Raw genomic sequence first — 11680 nt, 5'->3', positions numbered from 1 at the left:
GGGGGTCACTGCTGAGGATGGCGTGCAGCTCCTTGTAGAAGTGGCATGTTTTCAACACCACACCAGAGCAACAGTTGGCTTCCCTTGCCTTCTGGTACACCTGCCTCAGATCCTTGATCTTAACATGGTACTGCTGCGTGTCCCTTCCATGCCCCTTCTCATCCAAGCAATGAGCAATCTGCTCAAAGTTCCTACAACTAGACTGGCACGGCCAGCTGGGAAGATATGATGTAAGTGCTCCAGGCCAAGCAAATAGGAAGTGGAATTTCAAAAATTCCCAGGGCTTTAAAGGGAGAGGGGCACATGCCTGTGTACCTGGCTGCAGGGCAGAGGAGTAGAAACTGCTTACCAGAGCGCAGAGCCAGCTCCAGTGTTTTTGCCGCCCCAAGCAGGGGGGGGAAAAAAAAAGCCAAGATTGGCAGCAGTTCCTTCCCTCCAAGAGGGACTGAGGGACTTGCTACCGAAGAGCCGGACATGCTGCCCCTTTCCGTTGGCCACCTCAAGCACCTGCTTGCTGCGCTGGTGCCTGGAGCTGGCCCTCTCAGAGCTGTCATAATGGGTATTGTGGGATGCCTCCTGGAGACCACTTAGGGCGACATAAGCAAGAGCAGTGTCTACACTGACACTGCATCACTCTGTCGCAAAAAACTGTATGCTGCTCGTTGACGTGGTTTATTATGTAGATTTAGCAGGAGGGTTAAAGTGGCAGGAGGAGTATTGTGTGTACACATCTCTACTGTTTTGTCAACGAAACCTGACTTTTGTCAACAAAACTATGCAGCGTAGAGAGGCCTAATTCATTTGAAGTTAAGAAACCAATCGGGAGTTGAAAAGGCAGGAAAGCTTATTTTCCTCTTTCAATCTATGAATAAAAATGAGGTGGAGATGAGGAGATCTATTAGTTCCAAAATCTTGAATGACAGGGTGACCAGAAACAATTCAGTTTATTAGAGCTAGGCAATGTTTTTCAGCAAATAGTACTCAAACTACTCATAAATTCAAGTTAAATATAGCAAATAGTTTCTGCCACAAAGACCACAAAACAAAATTTCAGAAAATGTCAAAACACACTGTTTGTTTTGACATTTTAATTCAATATTTTGGAAATTAAAGGACTGAATTCTCATTTTGAAATGTCAGTTCAAAAGTGACATTCTAAATGTTTTGTTCAACCTGAACAAAGTGTTTTTGTTTTTCATTTTGTCAAAAACACACACGCGCTCCACACTAAAAAATTCAGTTTTGGTTGTAAACGAACCAAATTTTCTCTCAGATTTTTAAAATCAATTATTTGCTTACCTCTATGAACTACAGTTAATACTTCCTTTGGTTAATAAATCAATTAATTTTGAAAGCAAAACATGGTTTAATAAACTTACTTCTCCCCCTTATATATCCAGCATATTTGAGATAGTATTTCATAGTTTTATTAAATAAATCTATGAAATACTGTTTTGTGCATTTGAATTTTAATACAATTCTATCCAAATGCAGCTGGACACAAAACATGCATAAAAAATTACTTCTCTGGAAATTAAGAAATGTGTAATTCACCTAACATAATAAATGTAAAAATTAGGAATTTGAATAAATATGTTAAGAAACATAATTGCTTACATAAATAAAGCTATAATGCATCCCTCTGGTGAGCAAAAACTACCAAATCTAGTTTTTATGGTTACCAATCATTAAGAATCAACTGTTTTTCAGAAATCTAACTACAAACAAGATTAAAATTGGCGATTTAAATCAATCCACCCTTCATGGGACATCAATGAAAGAAGTCCTCTACTATTGAGAGCACACAAAACCCAGAAACTGCATTTAATACGAGTATACTTCAATTACAAAGATAAAAAAAATTAACCCTATTTACCACCCACTAGTGCTTCTGATTCAGTAGGAATGTCTACACAACAAGCATTACAGCAGCACAGTTGCAGCTATGCCACCATAGCGCAAGTAGTGTAGACACAACAGCCGGGGAAGGGGCTCCCCCTCTGAGAGACGTGCTAGTTAGGTCAATGGAAAAATTCTTCTGTCATCCTAGCTGCACCTACAATGGTGATTAGTTTGACCAAACTCAGTTACACAAGGTGCAAAATTGTTCCACATCCTGAGTAATGTAGCTAGGTCGATAAAACAGTTACCTATCTTTTTTAAACTGTTGTTCTTTGAGAAGTGTTGCTCATGTCCATTTCACTCTAGGTGTGCGTGCACCCATGTGCACAGTCAGAGATTTTTGCCTTAGCAGTACTCATAGGGTCAGCTGTGGCACCCTCTTGAGTGTCGCCCCTGAGTGTGAAGGGTTGGATCACAGAAACCCCCCGGGGAGCTGCCAACTGACGTGCCAAGACTATCTCTGCTCCTGTCTTACCTACCAGCTCAGGACTCTAGCACCCTGTGTTGCTGAACCAGACAGTCCTGTCTACTCCAACAAAGACCCAGGGTCTGAATTACTTGCCTCAAAGCTGCAGGTTTACCTGAAAAAAGTGCGCTTGTCTTTAGCACTCAGATGCCCAACTCCTAATGGGGTCTAAACCCAAACAAATCCCTTTTACCCTGTATAAGCTTATGCAGGGTAAACGCAAATTGTTCGCCCTCTATGACACAGAGATATATGCACAGTTGTTTGCTCCCCCAGGTATTAATACATACTCTGAGTTAATAAGTAAAAAGTGATTTTATTAAATACAGAAAGTAGGATTTAAGTCGTTCCAAGTAGTATCAGACAGCACAAAATCAGTCACCAAGCAAAATAAAATAATATGTGCAAATCTGTGTCTAATCAAACTGAATACACATAATCTCACCCTCAGAGATGCTTCAGTAAGTTTTTTCCTCAGACTGGACACTTTCCAGGACTGGGCACAATTCTCTCCCCTGGTACAGCTCTTGTTCCAGCTCAGGTGGTAGGTAGGGGATTCTTCATGATGACTCTCCTCCTCTGTTCTGTTCCACCCCCATTATATATCCTTTTGCATAAGGTGGGAATCCTTTGTCTCTCTCTGGGTTTCCACCCCCCTCACTGGAAAAGCACCAGATTAAAGATGAATTCCAGTTCATGTGACATGATCACATGTCACTGTAAAATCCCAAACCTTCATTCCTCCCAGCCTGACTTACAGGAAGGCTTGCTTGCAAACAGAGCCCCAGTCAATTGTCCTGGTTGATGGGAGCCATTAAGATTCCAAACCACCATTAATGGTCCACACTTTACATAATTACAATAGGCCCTCAGAGTTATATTTTATATTTCCAGTCCTGGATACAAGAGTGGTACATTTATACAAATAGGATGATCACACTCAGATTATAAACTTTGTAATGAGACCTTACAAGAGACCTTTTGTATGAAGCATACTCCAGTTACATTATATTCACTTACCATATTTTTATAAACCCATATAGACTGCACAATGTCACACCGTGCTCGCATGTCGATATAATAGGTGCCACCTGTCCTATACCCTCTCAGTTCCTTCTTGCTGGTAACTCCGACAGAGGGGCAGGAGGGTGGGTAATGGAATGAACATGAGCAACACAAAGAATAGTTACAAAAAGTAGGTAACCATTTTTTTCTTCTTGAAGTGCTTGCTCATGTCAATTCCATTGTAGGTGACTCACAAGCAGTATCCTTTGAGGTGCACTCAGAGTTCATGGTCACAGAGCTTGTAACTCTGCTCTACCAAAGCCATCATCATCTTGGGTCTGCTGGATAAGTGCATAATGAGACACAATCGAAATATTTACAAGGTCCTAAAGGCTTGAAGACCACGAGAGAGAACCGCTAACCCTATCTAGGCAAGGGAAAAGATGCTCCGAACAACCACCACTCGTAAGAAGGACCTGAGAGAGTGAAGGGCCGGCAACGCCTATTATAGTGATGCATGAGCATGGCACTCAAGAGGACGCCACAGCCGACCCTATGGATACCACAAAGGCAAAAAACTCTTACAACTGCACACATGGGTGCACACACACCTAGAACAGAATCAACATGAGCAAGGACTCAAAGAACTAATATTTAGGTGTAGACTCCAAGGCCAGAAGGGGACCATTATGATAATCAATCCAGGGGTTCTCAAACTTCATTGCACTGTGACCCCCTTCTGACAATGAAAATTACTATATGACTCCAGGAGAGGGGAGCCTGAGCCCTGAGACCCAGCATTGGAGTCCTGGGGTAGTGGTGCTACGGCTTAAATATGCTGGGGCCAGGGACTCAACACCAGTCTCGGAGACCCCATTAAAATGAAGACACTACCCACAGTTTGAGAACCACTGAGTAGTCTGACTGCCTGCATAACATAGGCCATAGAACTTTTCCAAAATACTTCCTAGAGCATATCCTTTAGAAAAACATCTAATCTCATTTTTAAAACTGAATAATGGAGAGTCCACCATGATCCTTGGTAAACTGTTCCAATGGTTAATTACCCACACTTAATTTACAGCTGATTTCCCATCTGAATTTGTCTAGCTTCAACTTCCAGCCATTGGATTGTTATAGATTGAAGACCCCATTATCAAGTAGTTTCCCCCCTGTAGGCACTTATAGCCTGTAATAAAGTCACCGCCTAAACTTTCTCCTTGTTAAGCTAAATAGATTGAATTTACTGAGTCTCTAGAAAGCATGTTTTCTAATCCAATTTATTAACATCCTTCTTGAATTGCGGACATCAGAGTTGAACACAACATATCAGCAGTCGTTGCAGCTGTATGTGTAGACAAGCCCTAAACAACAGGAGAAGAGAGGTTTTTCCTGAGGGCCGATTGCAAAGTCAGGGATTATATACGTGAGAAGCAGAAAGCCACCAGAAAAAGCCAGAAGACAGCCAGAGAAGCCCTGGGAGGAAGCCACTAAGTGAGATTTTATTGCACATTGTGCTGGCTGGAAAGAAGCTTGGAATTGTAAGCAAGCAAATGGGCTCCTGTTTGTTTCTACTGTGTTTAGGGAAACAGGACTTTGTTGGTACAATCCTGTTATTTATAAAGAATATACTCAAATACCTGGACTTTCATTAACTTCTCCTGATATCAGAAAGAACCCCCAAGGATCCAAACACTGGCTAACTGCTCAGATCAAAAGGAGCAACAATATCAACGGAAATTTTGCATTGAGAAGACAGATGACAGAATATGGCCCTTATTAATATGCAGTGATGGCAAGAGGAGACAGAAAAATTAAATGCTAATTTTTAGGTTTTAATATTCGTGAACGTTTTCCAAAGATTGGCTGTGATTCTTCAAACTTCTTCTCTGGCTCTTTGCTGAATCTCATGATGTCCATTCAGTGCATGTGTGCAACATGTGCTCCACATCCACAGATGCCTCAGCAGCAATCACGTGAAGGAAAACTGAATCCAGGACTAATCATCATTCCGTGGTTGTATTATGCCCTTATTATTTCGATCAACAGCAGTGCAAACAGAAATGTGATAATTAAAGTTTTCCACATAGGTTAGTGTTGCTTGCTTTTATGGAATACTGGGAATAAAAATATTCACTTTTACTTCCAACACGAAATGAAAAATTCATTTATTTTTTAGTAAGCAACCTTGTTCAGATTTCAAAACTACAACATTTTCATTCACAGTACAAAGTGGTATGAATTTCTTTAAACTCTCATTGTGCATTTTACATTTTTTAAGATTACTGATCTAAAAGTTGATACAAGAATAAATTTATCGAAGAACTGTGATGTCCAATAAACCAAAATACAATGCCATGCTATGACAGTTCTGCTGATCGTGAATTGCAGCTGACACTATAGTAACATCACTTTACACACTTGAGAATTTTAATGCTTTACAGTCTAAACATAAAACTGCCACTAAATACAGACTGTACAATTAGACAAGTAAACAAATACTCTATTAAATATCTTGCCCAAGGCCTGAGTTCCCTATAATACATTAAAGCAGTTTTGATTTACAACTTCAAGCCTGAAGATCTGTACAGTGGTTAGAACTGCCTGAATTTTAGCACTTATGAGAACAAACCACTTCCAATTCAATATCAGAGACTCACTTATTCTATTGATTTTTGTTGCCAGGACTGGAACGATAAGGGGACTTGGGGGTACTAATCCTAGTCTCTAATGTCTCATGCAACTTCCTTCTACATCAGTCAAATCCTGTTGGAATGAGATACAAAGCAGAATCTCATTGCAAACCAGATAGTTTGGGAGAATTTACCCGGAAAGCTGTTTCAAAACAGAAATTATCAGTAAATAAAATGACTCTCACACTGCAGAGAACAAATATAAAATGGACACTGGATTACACACACACACAAACATTTTCACAGGGCATTTCTTTAACCTTGAACTGCACAAGCCAATCAACTCAAAAACACCCACAAAGAAGTTACTTCTCAAGTCCAAGACTGAGATCAAGTGTTCATAAGCTTATTTTAGGAAGAAACGCTATTCCCTTTCTGCTGCAATTCAGGTAGATATAGGCACACTAAACACATTTACACACACAAATCATAACACAGAGAAATAAAATCATCCTTTTTCCACATGGAAGATGTGAGTTTAGACTGAAGTCAAATTTCACCCATTTCATTTTTGTTCTCACTGTGAAATGTAACCAAGACAAGTGGTATCATGGCATCTAAATACCCATATGTACAAAGCATGCTACAAAATCAGCAAATGCATCTTTCCCTTGCCATATTTTTGTTTCTTACTTAAAAAGACAAATGCAGTATTTAAGAAAGCTCCAAAATAGTAACGTGTCACAACAGTGTAGTTCACTAGGAAGACAAGACTTTAAAGAAAAAAATGTTTCAATACAGAAATTGAAATGTTTGACACCTATTTGTCCAAAGACCAAGCCTGCTGAGCCTCAGTGTAAAGTACCTGTACTGTCAAACCCTTCAAGACCCTGGTACCCCTGGTCACATCTGTTTTGTTCACTTTACCACATCTTCCCTCCCTTACGATAACCAACTGTGCCCCCAACAGTCAACTGATACCCTACCCAACCCCGCAACGAAATTTGCCCTCCTTTTCAATAATGGATGCTCAGTACCTTTTTGCAAGGCTCCTCTGATGCTACTACCTTTCTACATATGCAAGAGGTCCTTGGTCTTCCACATAGGCAACTCCACTCCATACCCTCCATCCTTGTGGGAAAAGCAGCAGCTCTGTTCCCTTCCTCCACTCTTGGATTGCCGAAAAAGATATCAGCTCAGGAGCTACTCAGCTCCCTCCCTCCCAGGAAAGGAGTCGGCAGTTCCATGGCCCCCACTCAGCTCACTTGCCCAGGCAAACTTTCTACCAGCCCTACTCAAGCAGGCTCTTTAAGCCACTAAATACTGTGGCCTCATTTAAAAGGCTAATTTGTTTTACTGATTTTGTTTTTCACGGAATTCTCCAGACTTTAGAGTACAAAAGGGTCTGAACCAGAAGCTTATGAATAGGCTTATAGTCACTAATTTATACTGCATGGCAGAACAGCAGGAGGACAACTAATGCTCGCACACAAAGGAAATGTATCTATTATTTCCCCAGTGTTTATATTTTGTCTTTTACACTAAAAAAGTGGCAGTGAAGAGGATCAAAGGGAAACTTGCTCCCTTATCCCTTTTTTGCTTTGATATATTCACTCCAGTTTTCAGTTCTAACAAACACAAGTTACAACACACCTGAACTGCAATCCTTGACGAAGAGCCAGACTCACGCAGAACTCTATTGCAGTCAATGGAGGTCTGATCGCACAGATGTAAGTGCAGGATTGGGGAGTTACATAAACAAATGTACCTGATGCATGCAACGTTTGCACATATTTTTAAAAGTTCATTTCAGCGTGAAGGGCAGAAACGTAAAACCTGCATTAATTGTTCAAGGCAACACAACACCACTAATTTTACAGTGCATGATTATTTTGGTGATACAAATATAAATATTTTCTACACATTGCCTATAGCTAATATCAATTTCAAAGCAAATTTCCATTCTATTTGAGGGCTAAATGCATGGAGAAAAAAATAGCAGATACAGAAAACAAAGAAGGGGCAGTATAGGTGTGACCCATTTTCCTGACTTACCTCTGAACCCATGGAATTCCTCCTTTACTAGGAAAATGGCAGGCCTGAGGCATAGCCATCTTCTGTAACATTGTCTCTGTATTTCTCCCCTACCCTTTCCCTAATACCTCTGCAGATTCCAGATATATATATTACTGCTGATCCAGTAGTATTAACTTAGACTGCATGCTATACCACTGTCTGCAGTTCAACCCATCATTGTGGCTTGGGGGTGAGCAAAAGCAGCTGGAGATAGAGTCAGCTTCGTAAACAATCCCTGTTGTTACAGAGTCCAAGAAGCATTGCGTAGGCATAGAACTCTGGATTTTGGAAGCTATGCTTCATTTCACAGGGAAACAAATTTTGCACCAAAGTGCTGCACAAAAATTTTTTCAAATTATTCAAGCCAGACAGAAACATTTATCCAATATATTACCTCTTGTACAATCTTTCTCTCTCTCAAAAATAAACTCTTCAGGGCATAAAAAGAGTTTACAAAGAACTACCCTACACTTTGAATTGGAGATTGGCCTAACTAAAACCATGGACCAAAAATTCCAAATTTTGCAACTGTCCCCTCTCTCTAATAGACTGAACCAAAATCCTAATGCCCTCAAACTCTATGTGTGGGATGGTCACGAGCACAAGAGTGGTCAAAATCCAGATTAGAATTTTTTGGCTTGAGTGCATCTCTTCCATGGATATGAGAGTTTACAACAAACTATAAACAGTGGTCATTTTTTAACACTGTTTTATTTCCCACATAATTCAGGAGAATGCAGACTCAAGTAATTCTTCAAAGTCTTGCCTTAGATTGCCCTAATAGAGTACATCTCTCAGAAATCAGATGTGCAAGTTGATTTACATAAAAAAAAAGACATTAGGATCACCCACAGTATAGAATGTCATTAACCATATATGTATTGAAAACGTTCAGTAGTCCTAGTATCACATTTAAATTATGCTGCTAATTCAATGTAATCTACCATATCTAACAAAAATATCAACAGCATATACAATGTGCGTTTAAATTTTTCCCCTCCCCACTGGTCCCAGATATTTTAAAACAAAAGGACTAAGGCAGTAGCTATAATACACAGGTATTTTAAAAAGATTCATTTAACGTTTTTACTGCTTAAAACTGTGGAAATATAATTTAACAAAATACAAGTCACATTTACAGGATAAGGCCCTTTGGTTTCTTAAGCAGCAACTGAAAGAACAATTTCATCAGCGAAAGGCTTTGAAAAATAAAGTACAAGTTTTCTATAAAAAAACCGTTAACTAGTTCTTTCCTTCTCAAAATAGCCAGTCTTCTAAATATTACACAAGAAGGTTCCTGAATTCCCTAGGAAAGAGTTAAAAACAAACTGTAGTAACTGTCAGACAAAAGATTTTATCATGGGCAAGCTGAACATCTACCTGTTTGGAAGCAGAAGAAACTGCTGCTTAAATTTCTGGAGAACTTCATTAAATTTGGAGCAATACATTAAAAGTATTTAAAATAGTTATCTAGTCACCAAATCTAGTGCTTACAGTTCTGCTTTTGACAATTCACTTCATATGCATTTGTCCTTCATAAGAGTTTGGCAGAAAAAAAAAAATCTGGAGTAACTGTTTATTTTAAATCAAGGCAATCATGGCAGACTGCTTTTTCACATAACTATACACAGCACTAGTTTTGAGCAGTCCTCTTCAGTCTCCTCTAATATATATAGAAAATGTTAAGTGACCCAAAATGTTTCCATGTAACTATGCAAGCTATATCCAATTTTCAGGCAGATCATCTTAGCCACTAAAAACCAGAAATATTTCACTTACAATATATATGATTGACTAAGTTACCTGCCATGTTTTAAGCAGGATTTAGAAAGGCTTAACATCAATGGTACACTGCTCTTGCTCTGGTGCTGAAAACTGGGAATCAAAAATCATGAAGCAAGTTATAATCTAGAATGACTATAGGAGCAGTGCTTTTCTGTGTCCTAAACTGGATATTGCTTAGGAGTTAATATCACAATTTCACCCCCCAAAATCTCCATTCTGTTTTAGTGAGAATTAGAATGATCACCATTATCACCTTACTCTTGTTGAACACTACTGCAGTATTAACCCTTCTTACTCTCTAACGAGAAAGTGAAAGCCAAAACATTTCCCTTCAAAACCTTAGCCTCTTATACATGATTAGAGACATTTTCATTCAATATGGCTAAAAAAAACTAGACAATTGGATGCAGTGTAATTCCACGGTGTGTCATAGTACAACTCAGGGTCATGCCAAATTTATGCTGTCCAAATCAATATCACATCAGGATTTAGCACACATTGAACAGAGACTTACATATTGTGGGGGCACTAAACAATATAAATTAGCTTATTACAACTTAACCATTTTTGTTCAATTTGTGTAAAACTACACAAATCCAAAAGCTATTTGGAACAAATCTCTGAACAATTATGAAATATTTAGCTTCTGCTTTTGTGCATGGATGTATGCAGATTGATGTATCCTGACTTAAAACCCTGAAGTTGGGGGAAAAGGTCCAAGATTATTTATCACATAAGACAACTTGACAATTATGAGATTCTACTGCATTACCAGTCAGCCTGAAAACAAAATCTTTTTCCAGTTCAAATCTTTATTTTGCTAGGTGGAAAGTTTCCCCAAGTCAAATTTTTACCAATCATACAAAGATTGTAATCAGCTTACCCATCATTCAAATTGTAACAATCTTTGAAAAAGAAAGCAAAACATTTTACCCAAAAAGATCTTTTAAGTCATTGCTAGCTGAGTTACTGTTTGTCATGGTGTTTGTTGGCTGTGCAAAGTTCTGAGGGTTAAAGAAAGGATTACCCTGCATACCAAAACCAGGTTGTCCTAGAGCGTTCATCTGTGGTCCCAAAACAGAACTGCTTGCACCTGGGGAACCTTGAGGTGGTACAAATTGAGTAAGCCACTGGTTTGGTTTTTGTTGTGACAATTGGTTCATACTAACTTTGGGTTTCTGAGGACCAAAAAGACTATCTAAAGCAGACATGTCTGGGGATCTGTTGTGCTGTGTCGGATGTGAGATTCCAGAGTTAGCACTCACAGGGCTGTAGTTTGGCATGTTGGCAGTTGGTACCATGTTCATCTTGGCCATTCCAGTTGCAGTTGGACTACTGAAGAAATTCTGGTTTGTAGTACCTGTCCCAAGGCTGAATCCACAAGTCTGAAATCCCATATTAGTATTTATTCCATTTGCTATGTTTCTCTTTGTGCTGTCAACAGGTGATAAAAATCCCATTCCAACACCCATAGATGGGACAGAAGAGAAGCTACTTGAAGAAGCAACTTTAGGTTTGCTGATGGAATGGCTGGTCAAAGATGACATATTATCTATCAAGGTATCTGTCAAGTCCTTTGTCTGCAAAACATACAAGTGTAGTTACATGCTTCTGCTGCTTACAGATACACAAGCAACACTTTATTACATTCCTTCTGCAGTTAAGATACAGGTGGCACTCTTTTAAACTCCAATTTTCAGAAGCTGAAATTAATTCTATTCCATGTTTCACTCAAACTTGGCATAAAAGTTAATTTCTTTACCTTATACTAGGACAATTTGGTCATTTTAGTACTCAGGTGTTTGAGTTGTCC

General features: G+C 39.2%; 1 protein-coding gene across 2 annotated transcripts in view; it reads right to left on the bottom strand.

The window, feature by feature from the left end:
- Positions 1-5516: 5516 nt before the first annotated feature.
- The window catches only part of SCYL2 (SCY1 like pseudokinase 2), a 56195-nt gene continuing 50031 nt past the window's right edge, over positions 5517-11680 (bottom strand). For both annotated transcript variants that reach the window (XM_032788582.2, XM_075067296.1), the window contains one exon: positions 5517-11447. In XM_032788582.2, coding sequence (XP_032644473.1) covers positions 10797-11447 — 651 coding nt within the window. In that variant the 3' untranslated portion in view covers positions 5517-10796. The remainder of the gene's footprint in view (positions 11448-11680) is intronic.

The sequence above is a fragment of the Chelonoidis abingdonii genome, chromosome 1 (assembly GCF_003597395.2).
Source record: "Chelonoidis abingdonii isolate Lonesome George chromosome 1, CheloAbing_2.0, whole genome shotgun sequence".
NCBI classification, from domain to species: domain Eukaryota; kingdom Metazoa; phylum Chordata; order Testudines; family Testudinidae; genus Chelonoidis; species Chelonoidis abingdonii.
Note: the sequence above shows the minus strand (reverse complement) of the source record. Positions and strands in the feature narration are given on the sequence as shown.